A 17,237-nucleotide genomic window follows, 5' to 3' on the forward strand; every position below is an offset into this window, starting at 1 on the left:
CCTTTCCACAGACATTGCCCATTACACTTGCCAAGTACACAAAGCCAATATTGTTGTTCTGGCCAATAAAATCCACCATTTACTGTATGCACAAGTTAATGAAAGACAAATAAAATGTCTGGCCTCAAAGTGCTTAAAGTATTAGACACTCAAATTGTCCCTTTTCACAATGAGATTCATTGAGAGCAAGATTTCGCAATATGCTTTCGATTACACCCGCACTTCACCAGAGTGGAGAAATCGCTGGCATCTAGGTAAGCTTTCCAAACTCCCTCGAAACATAATCACTTCAATCTCGCGGTGAATGTCTGCATTATGTTTGTGAAAGACACTCCCGTGGAGATGATAGAGACATCTTGAAGCAGATTCTTAGCACAGATTTAAGTGTCAGAGGTGAATTGTGTTGTTTCTTTCTATGAAAGAACCAAGAAAGCAAGAACTATTGAAGAAAATAACAACAGTGAAGCCACTGACATTAATCATAGTTAAGTCCTCTGCACTGTTACAACTAAGGTAAGCTTTTCAGTAACAGCTGGGGACTTCTGGGAAGCAAACCTTTTCAATTTCTTGTTGACATTTAGATGAAAGGCTGAAAGAGTCTAGCTCAGCACAATTGGACTGATTCTACTAAGAGTTCAAAAATATTCCTGCCAACAAAGCAGCATCTAATATGTTTAATTTGTGCTAAAATGGAAACACAAAAATGACAAGTTGTGATTTTATGGGAAATTTCTTGGTAGCCTTTACTCCCTGATTCAAGTCTTCAAGCTGAACCAAACTTATCGCCTCCTTGCTCCACCTTAAAGCACAAACATGAGAGTGGCATCCATCTTCTTATCGAACTCTTGGCAAAAAAATCAAATGAGCACTCTTCCTAAAATGTCAAGACATTCTTTTTTTTAAACCTATTTACTCCATAACAAGCCAGCTGGCGTATTCCAGTCGCAAAGGGACTCAAGATGGCCACCTTACCTCAAAGACTTCCTCATCCAGGATTCTGGTGCCAAAGACAGTAATGCCTTCTGTGTTAATGACGGCCTGGTCGCTTCTGGCGAGGGGCCGGGTCAGCTTCTTCTTACAGTCCACGATGATGGTGACAGCCTTTTTCTCCACGCTGATAGCTACACGATGCCATCTATGCAGCAGGGGAGGAAAGTAAGAGGTTAGAAATACTAACCAGAACAGTTTTGTGATGAAAGAAGCTCGCACTAGCTCCAAAAGTAGCTAAAAGTTGCTTGATGATGTCATAAACTCATTTGCATATCAGCAATGTCATGCCGCATTAATGTAAACATTCAAAGCTCTCTGAAATAGATTCAACATAAAAGTCCTCAACAAAATATTTGAATGACATTAGAGCTACGACGCTTATACTGCAGTGCAACACTTTCTTGCGCTTCCAACTCGGAGAGCGAGAACTTTAACCATAAAAACGCACTACAATTAAACCCCCATCTCGAGTGGCGTCTTCTCTCCTCCCACCTGTCACACACCTACTGCACGGCGCAAAAAGAGAGGGGTGGAGAGACTCTCTGCTCATGGCGAAAGCCGTGGTTTGCGATTAGTCTAAACAAACAACACACATGGGTATGAATTATAATATATTTATCTATTTTTCCTGATGGTCACAGTAAGTCGCCAAATTTGCTGCTAGTAGCTTTTTTGCCGCTAAAATGGCCTAAAATGTCGCTAAATATAGCAACAAAGTTGTCATGTTGGCCACACTGAACCAGAAGGCTTTGCACATTTTTGTTCCTTTTAAGAAAGTTACCGCAGTCGATCCTGAGAGGAGCGTGACACTTTGGGAACACTTTCTTGTCGAGAATTAGGTGAAAGGAGCAAAATCAGTCCAACACTTGTACACTAAAAATAAAGCCACGGCTGATAAGCCTGCTGCTCTCTAAAAAGAGAGTCAGGTTAGCTATTTGCGTTCTGTGTCCAGGCTCCATGCTAAGATAATCTTCTGCTGGCTGCAGAAGTGAGTGGTATCAACTCTCCCATCAAACTCTCGGCACGAAAGTGAGTAAGTGTATTTTCCAAACTACAGTTTCCATATAGGGAAGGAGAGTATGCAGAGAAATATTTTTGGATTTGGTGATACAGTATGTCAAGAGTTAATCTGAAAAAGCCTGAGCAAACGAATCATTTAAAAATCAAACCAATATCTGATAAATCCCAGCTTTTGCATTTGTTTGTTCATAAATACAGAGGTAGCTACATCAGTATAAATTTGGATCAAGTCAAAATGTATAGACTGCAAGCTACTTAACATGATTTTGCTGTATATTTACACTGTAATGTTTATTTTCCCTGATATAATCTATTACACACAAACAGCAACGCATTATCATTTCTGTTAACGTTTGTGCTAATGATTGATGGTAACTCTTAACAGTGATTTGTATCAGCATCATTGGGCAGCTATGCAATTTATGAAGAACCTGCCCATTACTGCATATCAGTATACAGCTGCTGTAAATAATCTGGAGAAGAAAAGGCTGTCATCAAATTGCTGCCAGCAATTTATTTGCCATTACAGTCTGACTTCTTCCATATGGCTTTAATGACTGAACAAACACAAGATGATAATAAATCCTTCCAGTTAACTATGTTCTGAGAGCCTGAGAAAAATACGTTAAGCAGATTGGTTTTGTTTAGCATAAAGTACGAACTATAAATTTTGATAAAGCGCTCAAGATGAGCCTCAAAATGTGCCGCTTTGCTCTTGAGCCAATCACACAAGCTTCACAACAAAGATTTTACATTCAGAACTGAAAATGGGACACAGAGCATAAAAAAACCCCCAAAAAAAACAGGGGATATAAAAATCCACCACCCACATCCGACCCAACATGTTCAGGCCCTCCTGAGAAGCACTTAGTCACTCAGTCACTTACTTGCCGTCAGCAAGGTTGATGGAGCGGAACAAGGGGTACTGCTCCGGGGCAGGCTTGCCATGCTGGTCCTCGTACAGGAAGACGGGGGCACGGCCCACCTCCACGCCGAGCTGCTGGATGCCTTGCTGGTTGTACACGGACAGCAGGAAGGACTGGAGGCCAGCCTTGGGCTTGATGGTAAACAGGATGGAGAAATCTTCTGGGAAAACTCCTCCTGAATGTTGAACAAGCAGCAGCCATGTAGGTCGGTATGTTAGTAAAGACCAACAGATAAGTAGCTATAAAATCTGGGTTACTGCACATTTTTGTTACTGGGTTTTCTTGCTCTGCTTTAGAATCATACAATTAGACACATGGGAACTTCCCAGTATAACCACAGAATTTTTAATTGAAGTTAATTAAATGGCTTTCGTGGGGCAGGAGTAGAGATGTCAACTGTGTATTAGGCTTGGGCGGTGTCACGATATTACGGTAAACCAGGGTATTTAGATATCCCAAAGGTATGTTTTTCAATACCGTCGTAAGTACAGGCACTCTGCTTTCTATCAAACTTTTTGTATGTAGTGCACAGCACACACCACCAGAGCTCAGTTTCTTTAGACACCCAGCACCTAGTGGTGGGAGGATAAGTTACAGGACTGTAAACAACTAGCGGCCTGCAACAGCGGCAAGAGAGACCAAGGAGAATACGACATGATTTTACGTCTCACTTGGTGAATTAAAGATTTATTTCGGCCAAACTAGAGCTGGTGATTGTTGAAACAGAGGGCTTATTGTCTTCATAACCAGCAATTGTAACTAAGATAGTTTGGGTGAGTTTTATTTTGTTTGTCGAGAGTAAATTAAGTGTGTTTTAACGAGGCAATTTAGCCTCGTCAGTCTTCTGTGAGTCAGTGAAAGTTGAACTCAAAAGATGTGATGCTGTATTCCTCTTTAATAAGGAAAATAGGTAAGAGAATGTTACTTTTCTTAACATTTTGTGGGTTTTCTATTGTGTATTTGTTAGTCTGACAAGCGGACAGTGAGTAGCTCTGCACATTTTCTGCTTTAAGTTAGAGGAATAGTTCATTATTTACGGTAAAACGCATATTGGTGTTGAGATTAGTTAAGAATACTGACACCTCTCTCTTATAGTGCATACTGAAAATAATATAACATATGAATGAGGAGGTTTGGGGTCCTTGGTCAGAAAATTTTGAGCATTAAACATTTAAATTTTCTGCATTCTGGTGAATATTTTTGCACTGGTTTGTGTCTGTTCTGCACCAATTTATGGTGTAAATGTCTTTAATTTTAAGTTTTTAAAATTAAGTAAAAGTCCTCTGCTACTTACATGTTGGGGGGGACAAATGCACATGTTCTTAATATTTCCCCTGCAACCCCCCCCCCCAAAAAAAATATACACGTTTGACAAGGGCAATTGTATTATAAATACTAAACTGAATGACAGCAAGTTTATTAGCTCTCTTAACCTCTCTCCTCACATTACCCCAAAGTCTAGACAACTGGACCAAGAGCAGTGTTTATTAAGGAAGCTGAAAGAGACCTTGGCTACCCCTTAAAGGACTTAATTGTGGTGATGTAGCCACTATAATTTTACAAGGGCTGTAAGTACTCAATCAAATGTCATATTTTTTTAAAACTATAATAGCTGGGGTTCAACGACAAAAAATCTGATCAAATAAAAGCCCCATTATTCTGTCTGAGGACATTTTGACACTTTGCTTCCATGGCACCTGCAACGTCTCACCTCTTGAGCTTCATTACTGTCTTCAAATTTCCGTTACGAAAAGTGTAAGGTGTGCTGGCACGCCAAAAATCACAGATGTTTAGCTCTAATACCTCACACTATTTTGAACTGTTTTCTCATTCTTTGACATTGAGCCAGACTGAAAAAAAACAGCACTTACAGGGACAATTTATTCAGCAGCACTCCGCTAATAAATTTCTGTACACTTTCTTGCCAAGTTTAGCTTTTATAAGTAAGCAACTGGGGGCTCCTTTTACACTTTGCCCCAGTAATAAAACATTAACAGCCCTCCTATGGATGTGAACTTTATTGTTATATATTGTTATTATTGTAATGTATTTGTGCTTAAATACATTATATTTCACATTTCAGCTGGGAAAAATGCAACTGGCAATATTAGAATATCTGTCAACAGCTCACTGGTTTTCTACAGCAATCAGTAATGACAGTCTCGTCCCCTACAGTTCATTATTCAATTTGTGGATTAGCTTTTGAGTAGCACTGTGTAACAAAGTAGCAAACCAAATGGTTACACAGTCAAAAAGCTTTTTTGTTTCACCGAGTGGACTCCTTCCTAATAAAACAAATATGGCTTTATTTCTCACAAACAGCCGGGCAGCAGACGTCGAGTGAGGCGATGCGCACTCAGTCTAAAAACCCTGCTACATTTCACTCCATCAGCCAAGCACAGCGCACTGGAGTCTGCCAGCAATCAAACTTGTGGACAGATACTTTATTGACAAGATAGGCCCACAAAACATCAAAAGAAATATTCCTCTCATTGATTTGCTGTAATAAATTGTGGGTTTCCCCCAAATATCCAATTACTAAAATCTGGTGTTGGTCTTCTTACTTGAATCATATGTTTAGATGACATCCCATACACATGTGCTCTCATCCCCTATGGGCTCTTGGAGAACACTGAACCACCAACGCATTCACCGCATCTTCTAGAAAATAATTGCTTAAAGTCTGCACCGCATTTTAGAGGACAGGTGTTCGTAGTGAAGGGTTTCATTTCTCATTACATCACTTTTTGCTGTTTTATTGTGAAATTTAAATATCTGGAAGATGTTTTTATTTTGCCATTAACTGGTTCAAGACAGTAAACAAAAGCATCTGTTTCATTTTCATCCAAACAATTATTTGTTTGAGTGGGCATAAAATTTCTGGCTCTGGGGATGGTGATGTGAATCTGCTGTTGCACCACTTTGGTTATTACTAAAATGTCTCTACCAATTAAAATTTCAATCTGTCACCACTTTGTTTAATGATCAAATTCCAGCAAAACTTATGACATTCCCACCAGCCACAGTTTATTGTCAACCTTTGTTTGATGCCGATAAGAAACCGACAGCATGCTAAAATTCTAAAGTAAGATGATAAATGTTAAATGTTAAACATTTTGCCTTTTTAACATGAGCACTGTTATTGTGAGCATGTTCGCATCCCTAACAGAGCTACGGCTGCAACTTTAGTCCTATTTAACCATCCAACAGCCCGCCCAGGGGCCTTCATATGGGCCACAGGCTTTCATTTGGCATCAATTTAGGTTTTATACAAGTATTTTTCTCTAAGCTAAGCTCCTAAATAGACATTTGTTTCATTTTTGATTTGTTTTTCCATTCATAATCACAAATCCATTACATTACATTACATACATTTAAGCTATTTATAAAGCACCTGGACAAAACCTTAGAAAAATGAGTAAAATGTTGATTTTCTGTGATATCATTATCTGCTTTAGATTTGGACAAGGTAGACTTTATGCTACACTGCGAACAGAAACTAACTGTTTCAACTTTAAATGAGCTAGTGTCTTAAAGTTTTAAACTGGCTGTATTTGAGAAGACAAATTGAGGTTATTTTGTAAAGATTCAACTTGTCTCTCAAATTGAAAATGTGAGGCCACCCGTACACTAACATTGTCGAGCTACAACAAAAAGCTTTTACACAGTGTATGGTCCCAGCCAATAAGCCCCAGTGACAAAACAGTGCAGAACAGCTCTCAGTTTACTTTGGGTATGCCTTTGGTGGTTATTTTAGGTGAATAGTACAGAAATGGTAAGAATTTAAAATCTGGATAGCTCGTTTTACAGTGAGTTTGTGCAAGTGCCCCTATGTTAAAGCTGCTTTTGCATGATTTCACACAAAAACATATCCATCACATCCAAGAATACAGTGACATCCTTCCTCTCTGAGATACTTTCATTCCATGATATTTGCCCAAATAGAATTCAGATGTCAGATAAAAGTATAAATTCAAAGTTTTCCACTTCTAGTGAATAAAAAATATTGAAAACTATCTCCAAACCGCAGTGGGCAAGTAATCTGCAAGAAAATGCTGCACTCATCAACACTACTTTCCAGAGCAACTGATTGGGCAAAGTTGCCTGGCTCAGCTTGGGTGTAAATGTTTGTGGGAGATGAGGGATGAGGTTACCTGGGAAGAGCTGTTTGGTTGGAGCGCTGATCTGGGCCTGTTTTCCCACTCTGTAAGCGATGTCGGGTTTAGATCCTCTCCGGACTGTACAGAAGCCTGGTGTTTTCTTTACTCCTTCAGGAGAGCTCTGGAAGTCGAGAGCCTTCAGTACGTCTACTGGTTCAGCTGAGGAGACAGAAGAAAGAACTGATTACATTTCCCAATGACACTTGGCAGCAAGATTTCAAAACATTTGCTTGGCAATAAGGTATTTAGGGAATGATTTTGTCCAAAGTAGTGAGTCAGTGTTCCCTGTTGGGATGGCACAGTCCAATAGCTTTGAGTGCACCTAAAAATAAATGTTTCTTAGGGTTCTTGTATTTCTTTAATATATTAACACTTTCAAAGGTGTACTTAAAACCAAGTGGCAACCTCCAGGGCTGAAAAATAGAGCTAACACTGAAGTGCCAAAAACTGCAGCTCCTTGAATGGCCACTTGAGACTTGCTTAAGAAGTGAGTCGATCATCATAGAAACCAATGTCCAAGTAATTGACTGTATAAATAATGGCCATGGCTACCATGATGTCACCTATTGGACTGCCATTTTGTAGCCTCAAGTTTGGAATTTTCTCCATGGCCATCTTGTTTTTTTGGAGCAGGAAGTAACCATATTTGGGTAAGAAGTTGGAGCTGTGGAGGAGCAAGGGGTGGATCTGACTCACAGACTGTAGCGACACCACACAGACAGCCTGTAACTCCAGTGGCCATACCCCTAAATATACATAACTTTGGGCTGAAATAAAATGTAAACGAGTCATTTTAAAAATCCCCCCTTGTACAGTTGTCATTCATTTTGAAATTAGCTATAAAGTCCAAACCCATTTTTGTTTATTTCCGTTGTAAAGTTGGGCATTTTAACATTGGAGTCTTTTGGGATGTAGTCTGTTTTGGAGCCAGGCTCAAGTGGCCAAAAGAGGAACTGCAGTTTTGGCACTTCCACATTGGCTTCATTTTTCAATCTCAGAGGTTGGCACCTGGTTAAAATGCCCAATTTTCAAGCACAAATAAACATTTTTACAGCCTGGTACAAAAAAGAGTTTTGGTCTCTAAAGCCAATTTCCTCGTTCATAACAACTGTACAAGGGATGAAATGTTACATAACTCACTCGTTTACATTTCTTAGAGGCTTAAAGTTATGCATAATTAAGGGCAAGCGACTTTCCACAAGGTCCACAACCAATGGGTGATAACACAATAGTTAGGTCCATTATTTTATACAGTCTATGGTGAAAACTCGAAGTGTACACTGTTTGAAACACTTTCTATGATACTGCATTCATGTGTAGTTGCTCAGCTGAAAAACATGACTTTCCGTATCATGAATCAGTTTGTAGACATGATGTTGTTTCACAGTCTACTCCAAAATGTCGAAGTAAATTCTCAGTCTGCTATAAATGCAGTGCATCATGTGCACAGAAAATAAACATTACACTGACTGCTAAAAACTTGCTGCATATGCTGCAACCATATAAACTAAACTAATTTAATTTAATTTAGTAGGAATCTATTAAAAATAATGACTGCATTCACTATTACAATCTAAACAAATTAACAATTAAGATAATGTGTAGAATTACAGAAGAAAATGTTTTTCGTAATGATGCACCGTAACTGTACATGTTGTAAAAGCTGCATGTAATTTTACAGTACACTTATAGGAGTTGGCATTTTGATGATAAATCAACATTTACACCCATTACACGCGTTGCCTGTGTAGGGGCTGTTGGCTGTCAGTTGTTGGTTTATGAGCTACCTTGTCAGAGGGGCAATAAAAATGTTGGTAACCATTCAGCAGACATAATTGGCCCCCTCCTCACCTCCACTGTTACCCCGACAGCCAGAAGCCACAGCATCTATGGGATGATAAAACTCAATGCTGCTGGTCTTTGGAATAGGAAGCACGCAGAGTGGGGCAACTTTACAAGCTTCTTAACACTACTAGACTCTTTTCTATCAATGGACCTTGTGCCCATAAACACTCATGTCTTCTCTCGCCAGTAATTGTCTAACTCTACCTTCACTCCTGAGTCTTTTACTTCCAATTCTTTAAATGTTTGTCTCTCAAACCTCTATCTCTCCCATTCCTAGAGGCATCATTAGTTACAGTGTGATTATGGGGAATTTAGGAAGCCTAATAGGGTATGCTTTCAGGCTAGTGTATAAACACGGGTGTTGACGTACAGCCCGCCATCTGTGATTTAATGTCTGCCTGAGGCTGCGTACCCTTAAAAATATACAGTAAGATGAGGCTGTTAATTCAAGGTTTGGACAAATTATCATTCTGGTTTACACTCTGTGACTATGACAGGGTACAGTAGGTTATTACGTTGCAGTCAAGGGTGTCATAGTAGAGGGGAAGCAGGACTGATTACCTAGGGCTCAAATGACAGGGGGGGCACTCAAACAGTCTGGAATGAAAAACTTGGTTTTGTTCGCAAGTTTTCATTTCTAATTAGTTCCATAACTTAAATTGGCTGAATAAAGCTGCTGAAAGACTGAACTTTGTATTAAAAAAATAGTGGAACCCCTCTGCCCCTCTTAATCCTCAAAGGCATAAAATGGTTTAATCTGCCCTTACACATGAATTTGTTTCCAAACGCAGCTAAAGCCGAGTGACTGCTTATGCTGCATACACAGACTGTCTGTCCCCGAGAAATGGAAATCAGGGTTCCAAAAAAAGTTTTTAAAATATAGGAAAGAAAGAAAAAGAAAGCAAACTTACATTGTAAATAATAATTGAAAAGGTAAATGAGATTGACATGGGTGTGGAGAGGAGGGGGTGGGGGGCCCACAGAGACTGCTCATGCCTAGGGCCCATAATTTGGTGCTACACCCCTGTTTGCAGTATCAATTTCAGTTACAAATTTAATTTTGCATATAGTTTGCCTGTCTCCATGAAGAATGTGATGTGTTTATTATGGGCCAACCAACACAGGATTTTGAGTTATTCACCAAAAAGTGTGAGAATTTGTAAAAAAAAAAAAAAAAATCAATAATTTAGAAGATGATTTTTGTTTGTTTGTTTGTTTAAACATAAAAGGATAAGAAAAAACTTGATTAAAAAAACTTTTAATTGTTTGTTCGGTTTTTGTTCAGTTTTTTATGCATACTCAGTGGGACATTTTACACTTTAAATATCAACTCATTAGTGCTATGTGGTGGACAAAGACACTCTCTAAATTACCAAAACCCATAGTTTGGCATATATGTACTGGCTTTTTTTCTTATTGGTAAAGCAATATATCAGCCTGGCCAATTATCCATCTAGCTCTAGTTTTTATGTATTTTAAGCTGAAATCTTAACAGCAAGTCTATGTAGCTTCAGCCTAGTCTCGCTCCCAGAGCATCAAAATAGGCAGCTTGGGCAATGTCCCCAGTGTCTCAATACTGGGATCAGGGGCACCATTTAGCAAATGTATGAGACGCACTGGGCTTTTCACCGATTATGTAAACAAATCTGTGTCGTTTTTACACAGTCAGAGCAACTGTCACAGTTTAAACGGCGTGAAAGTCCACTCAGGGTTGATGGGTCCAGCAAACACCAGAATTTTACTTGGGGATTATTGTTTAACACCAAGAAAACAACATCGGTTGTGGCACTTGTACGTGTTTGGCCCAACTTTTACCCAGAAATGTGGTGTTTGACACCAACAAACAACATTGGCTGTGGCGTTTGTGTGAGGGGTTTTCTGCAACACACAGCTGACTTTAGAGCTGTATTTGTGGCACTCAAAGCCGGGTGATTATTTAGTGACACCGACCATGTTTTTCAAGCCATAACCAAGTAGTTGTGTTGTCCAAGCCTAACTGTTGACCCTTCTGCGTCAAGATACAACACATAACGCCAACCCTGGTGTCACTTTTAAAGGTTTCTGCCCAAGCAGCAAAATGTGACAAGTTGGAATGAGATCACGTTGGTAACTTTTGCTGATCAACAGTCACTGTGGCCAAAGTGACAATATCAGGACAAAGGCAAATGCTAAAATTTGGTGCAGCAATAAAACTTGTAGAGAAGGGATATGAAGACAGAAAATAGACTCAGTAATGTCATCTACACAGAAGAATCTATTTCAGGTTTGCTAACATTAGCCACCGTAAGTTACTGGTCATACCAGACTGAGTAAGGATGTGTAATAAAACCCACGAGTTAGTGAAATAAGCAAGATTGTGTTTAACTGCTTGTGTATTCTACTAATCAGTGTTATTCCGTCTTCCAAAAGTTACATGATTTCTTTTTAAATACCTATATAAAACTATGATTTATGACCTCTTATCCATGTTGTGAGGGTTTTCTAAATTAAATTTGGTGTTTTGCTTGCTGATGATATTCTGGCATTCACTCAAAACAAATTACACATCATACACTTTATGACTGTAACTGTTCTAACATTATTTGCCTTGTAATTTAATGAGATTCACTCCATGTAATTACATGTTTTTACTGTTGTACTGTAAATATACTGATATAAAAGCAAAGTTTTTACGACTGCACATCAATACTGCAGTATGTATTGGCCTGATGAAAAATTGTATCCACAAACTAGCCAGAAACAATTTGACCCAACTAGGAATGGAATATTAAAGCTAGAGGTCCAATACAGAGAATAAAATGATTTCCACTCCAAACCAAACTCAGTGCAACCCAAGTATTAAATGCTACTTGTTTAACTATTGCAAAAACCACAGCAGCAAAAAAAACAGCACAACCATGTCCAGACATCGCACTATTCATGGGTCTTTTCAGTGAGTCAGGAGGCAGGATGTGTCCTCTTCAAAAGGCCCAGCAATGATAAACAATGTCTGAATGGTCAGCTTAAGATCTCACTGGGAAGATAAGGCCTTCAAGGAATAGCAGATAACAGGCTTAATGTGAAATCTCCCTTCCTTAAAAAAATAGAAATGTGGAATTCATGTGTTTGATAGCATTGTGGGAAAAAGCATTTAAAGGGAGCAGACGGAGGTCGTGTTTGAAATTCACAATGCAGAAAATATCCTCATCTGCCTCATAATATGCCACAAAACTGCACAAAACAGAAAAAAAGATTGATCAAAAGCCATAGATGAACCAAATCAAAATACATTAGTGGGCCTTTTAAAATGAATAATATGTTAAAAAAAAAGGGTTACAACCACCTTTTTCCCCCATCAATGGAAGAACCATATGTTCTCTTTTCATGCAAACTGCAGACCCCAAACTGCATTAGTGTACTTTAACCATACTTTTCTGTAATTCCTCTTGACTAAACATTTCAACATCAATCTAAAGTGAAAGGAGTTTTATTACCAAAATATACGCCTGTTTACATTTTCCGTTTCTCTAAGTCATGTGGCACGTGAAGCCAGGAAGTGCTGATTATGCAGTTCCTGTTCGCTTTTAGTGACCAGGAGGGGGTCTGATGGGTAGAGCCACAAGTCCACATGCTGAACCCATTATGGCACTGGCACCACTCCCTGTAACCCCCCCGCCACCCCCAACCAAAACATACATGAGACTAAATGGGAGAAGGCCCCATCTTTGTAGCTACTTCTCCTGTGACCAGAAAAATAACAGCTTGAGTGGTGAATCAAACTCTCCTGATTCGAGCACATGCTCGAGGATCGAGTTTTTAGCTTGCTTGAAGTTGTGCAGATCTCCTCTGTGAGTGATGAAAAGGACCGGAGTCGTTTATGCTGATATGGGTCCAGATCATCCCATGCCACAGTTCATGAATTTAAACTGCTTAGAGTTTAAGCATCTGGCAAGCCGCACTGTTGGGAAATCAGAAAGTCTTTTTTCTTTTGATTTCTATTAAATTCAGTAACTTAAAAAGACTCTATGACTGACACTGCACAAAGAGAAATTTAATCTCTTGAATTTTGAACAAAGTGGCTGAATTTCTTCAAAAACATGCAAAAGCAATAAGCAACTTGAAAATTAGGCAAAAAATGAAAATAAACGGTAAGTAGTGAAAACAAAAACAAAAACTGAAAGTACCTGGAAAAGGGGCTTAAAAATAATAATTCTGTAAAATAATTTTAAATATGTAATTATGATCATGATTAATATCGTTTTTCCCTAGCTTTTTTCTTCCTTTACCAATACATTTTTCTCTAACTTTTTAAAAAGTATTTTTAAATCTGGACATGGAACATTTCTTACTGAGTTGCTGTTTTTCCCATATTTTTTAAAATAAATCACATCAATTTCCTCAGGGTTCAAAGATTTAAATACTTGTAAAAGACGCATGAAAGCAGCACAAGAAAGGTGATGTCACTCTTGGTGGACAGTGGATAGAGTATTAAAAAATAAAAGCTTAATAACTCACGCTGCACTAAAAGCAATTTAACAGACACTGGGTTTGTTGTGTCCTACACCAGTCTGACTTCTGACTCAAACTAGGACAGAATAAAATGTGAAAATTTAAAACCTAACACCAAATGCCTCATAAAAAAGAAAATAGCCTCCTGAATATTGTCCCAACTACAGAGCTACTGGTTCTTAAAAAAAAAAGAAAGCTTGGACTAAAGGTCTCTTTGTGAGTTTCAGAATGCCTTTCTGCATTACTGCATACCTCAAGGCCTCATATATTCCAGATGTGCTGAATTGGCCAGGAACCCCCCCACACACCCGCCCCCCCCCACCCCCGACTCTTCAGCCCCTCTCCTTTCCACAACCATTGCTTCACAGAAGCCCTGAAAAACAGGCAACCAAAACCATCAGAAGACCCCAAATGAATCTTGATGCATAGCTTTGGAAACGCTTTTGAGCCTCAGAGGAGCCAGCGTGCTCAACAAGACACCCCTTCTTAAAAGGAATAAAACCATATTCTAATGATAAGGACGAAAAAACCACAAGAGAGAGAAGACGGTTCTCTCATGCAAAAGGTACCAAAAGCAGCTTCAGACCGACCAGCCACAGTCGAGTCTGAGTGGTAATTTGTCAGTCTCTCTCATTTTTAATGACACATCTTCCTGTCTGCTGTCGGGGACCCGTGATATACTATCTGCCATGTTAACAAGCTACTGAAATGACAAAGGAGTGCGATTTCCCCCCGAGGCAGTGAAGCGTGTAGTGACAGGAGAAACCTCAAAAAAATCATTAAAGCTATTTCACCAGCTCACGCATTAAAATACCATTTTCAGCTGTATAGTCAGAATTTCCAACACTTTCTGTCTCCTAACTCATCAGCGCCATACAGTTTGATGTTTAGACTTGTGATTAACTTTTCAATCCGTGACATTCTGACTCAATGCCTCTGCGGTGGCGCAGCAGCAGCATCTTGGGATGTCTTGTCGGTCTTTTTTGTGTCACTGGCTTCGACTGAGACTTGGCAGCAACAGGCGGCAATTAAAGTACATTGGAAAGCCTGTAAATGTTTGCTAGCACATCATGCAATTATGGTTAGTTTAAATATCAGTCAGAGTGAGGGAAGATGGGCAACGGGCAAGCCATGCCACTGTGGTATTCGCTTTTATGATCTTTCATTTTTGGGGGGGAACTCTCTGCAATTTGCCCTGTGCTGAATGATTTCTTTATGTATCATGGGGCTTGTACAGTCAAAACAGTGGATGGTGATGGTTAAAAATGGGGAGGGGCTTAAGACAGGAAATGTCTAGACAGGATGCAATACATTATTACACAAATTACCAGCTATTGCATATTAGCATCTGATTAAGAGTTTCTTCAATGAACTTAAAAAATGTAAACTTTTAGATAACTTTCTTTGTGTCAGCATGTTACAAAAAGGCATCACTTTGAAAGGTTGCGCAATACCTGATCAAATGTCAAAACCAATTATATTAAAAAGCAGCATGCATCCAAAAAACTTTGGCACACACAAATGTATCCACCACAGTACAGTATGGGTGTCTCTGACTTCACAGACAAAGGATATGTAAAAAAAAAGTAATTAATGTGACCCACATATGTGCTTCTAAAGCAAAGAAAATACTCCAAATTTTTTTCTTTTTTCCATCAACGCCCCTTCTTGGACTTAGTGGGAGCCTGGATAATGTGGAAAGATGGTGATCCTTCAGGCCAGAATATGAATTTCACTCGCAGAATTCCACAGTGTTGTGCCCAGTGTATTATTTAAACTTTCTGAATATTTATCAGCAAAAAAAACTAAATGTTTGAAGTTACAGCAGTTGACAGCAAGGTAGCTGACAGCTAATTATACACAAAAATGCCAATTTTATGCCTTTGTGAATTTGATTTAATTATTAGGCTCTTATGTCACTGATATTTTGGAAACACTTGATGCATTATACCCGGGCTACTAATTAGATCACCAAATGTCGTGCGCAAAAGTTATGTGTAAAACCTCAAAGGGTTTCCAGCTGTGCTGCCAAGTCACATTTTTTCCCTGTGATAACATTAGCTGCCAAAAATGATACAGCATAGTTTAAATTACAATATCTTAACACCTAATGAGCGCCATCATTGCGCACTGCTCATTCTTAGGGACACTTTTTTTTGTGCGGAGTATTTGCGTCAAGACGAAATCAACACCAGCCTCTGCTCGCTGACCACACCTGGATGGCAGACTACTTAGATACCCAGAGGGAGAAAGAGCAGCGTCTCTCTTGGTTTGTTGCCAAGAAAACAGCTCATATCACGACGTAAACTTGGACACATTGAAACCACGTAGATAGCTCATAAAGTAACTTCAAAGTCATCAGAAATTGGGCTCAGTTTGGTGTCACTAAAAAATAAACTTAAAAAAGACATCGACCTTCAGTCATCATTACATGATAAAATACCTCGAATATTGAAAAAGCGCACAAAAAGTATGATCCGCTCTGTTGGATAAAGTGGACGGGTCTACTGTGCAGTTTAAAAGTTTAAAAACGGAGTTATGGTGACTTTGCTAACCAGCGATGGGCAATCTGATGGCTGGCTACCACCTACTATCACCTTTGGGCTGGCCGCGAGCCTGCAGGACGCTCACGAGCTGTCCGGGCTGCGCGGGGGTTGGCACAGTGACTGTGGCGTGGAGTGGCGTGCAGCCTCTTACCTGCTCTGACATTGGCAGCTTGCAGAATTAAACTTAATGTGACCACAGCGATTAGCGTTGAATCCCATAGCCACCTTTTCGTTTTCCACCTGGTGGTCCACCTTTGCACCTCCATGATGAGCGCCCGCGGCTGTACAGAAAACGGGGCGACTTTTACACAAAATTCGGTCCCTTCCACAAATCCACAAAAAAGTGTGCTTATACTACAGCGCCATGAGTGAAAGTCTAAAGGAGGTCTTTCACAGCCAGAGTGGGCCCTTCAGATCCGCTCCCCCTTAAGCCCAGCTCTCAGACTGATGGTGAAGGGCTTTCATAGAAAAAAGCGCACGGTTTCCCTGAGAGTTGCGCACCGTCAGGAGGGCTGGACAAACGCCGCAACGCTGAACCTGAACCGACTGTAAAGATACTGACACTGGAAAATCCTCCGTTCATCAAATCACCAGTCGGGAAAGTTGTCTCTGAGCCCGCCCCCTGTGCAACAGCATCAAGCAGGAGCATCACTACTGCAGCCTAATTACAGGACACAGTGCACTATCCAAAGAGCACTCGTTTCTTTTTTTCTTTTTACGTTATCATAAAGATTTAAAGCTATATATCACAAAAATAAATTAATTTTCCCATAATATAATCATAGGCATAGAGGAGATAAAGGAAGAGAGGTTCCAAAGTAAATGCACTAAATGCAAATGAAGTGGCGGGGTGGAGCTGTTATTTCAGAGGTTTCCTGAAAGTCTAAGAATGTGAAAAGAGCCCTAATAGCTTCTACATGGGGCCAGTGGATAATATAAAACGCTTTCCAGACTCTAGGAGTTTCCTCAAGGAGTCCTTAGTTTGTTCTTTTTCTCTCTCTCTCTTTTTTTTTTTGGACAGCAGGACTCCCGAGGCCTGAAAATAATTAATGGTTAAAGACGGCTGGAACAAAGAGTGGAAGCACAGGTGGTAGCTATAGAGTCCTACTCTGATTTGGTTTTCCCTGTGTACCGATGAAAGACGGATTTAACAGCGCAATGGCAGCCGTTGTCACACAAACGCAAACCACATTTCGGAAAATTTGTCAGTGTTTACGTGTTTTATCACAAGGCAGAAATTAGAACCATGGGGTTCGTGGATA

General features: G+C 39.7%; 1 protein-coding gene across 1 annotated transcript in view; it reads right to left on the reverse strand.

The window, feature by feature from the left end:
* Positions 1-16,493, reverse strand: part of LOC121951566 (collagen alpha-1(XI) chain-like) — a 115,559-nt gene extending 99,066 nt beyond the window's left edge. Inside the window, exons 1-4 of the mRNA XM_042497943.1 lie at positions 16,127-16,493; positions 7,091-7,255; positions 2,898-3,111; positions 973-1,135 (exon numbers count right to left, since the gene is read on the reverse strand). Of these exons, the coding sequence (XP_042353877.1) occupies positions 973-1,135; positions 2,898-3,111; positions 7,091-7,255; positions 16,127-16,241 (657 nt within the window). The 5' untranslated portion in view covers positions 16,242-16,493. The remainder of the gene's footprint in view (positions 1-972; positions 1,136-2,897; positions 3,112-7,090; positions 7,256-16,126) is intronic.
* Between the last annotated feature and the right edge of the window lie 744 nt (positions 16,494-17,237).

This window comes from Plectropomus leopardus, chromosome 12 (assembly GCF_008729295.1).
Source record: "Plectropomus leopardus isolate mb chromosome 12, YSFRI_Pleo_2.0, whole genome shotgun sequence".
Lineage (NCBI taxonomy): Eukaryota > Metazoa > Chordata > Actinopteri > Perciformes > Serranidae > Plectropomus > Plectropomus leopardus.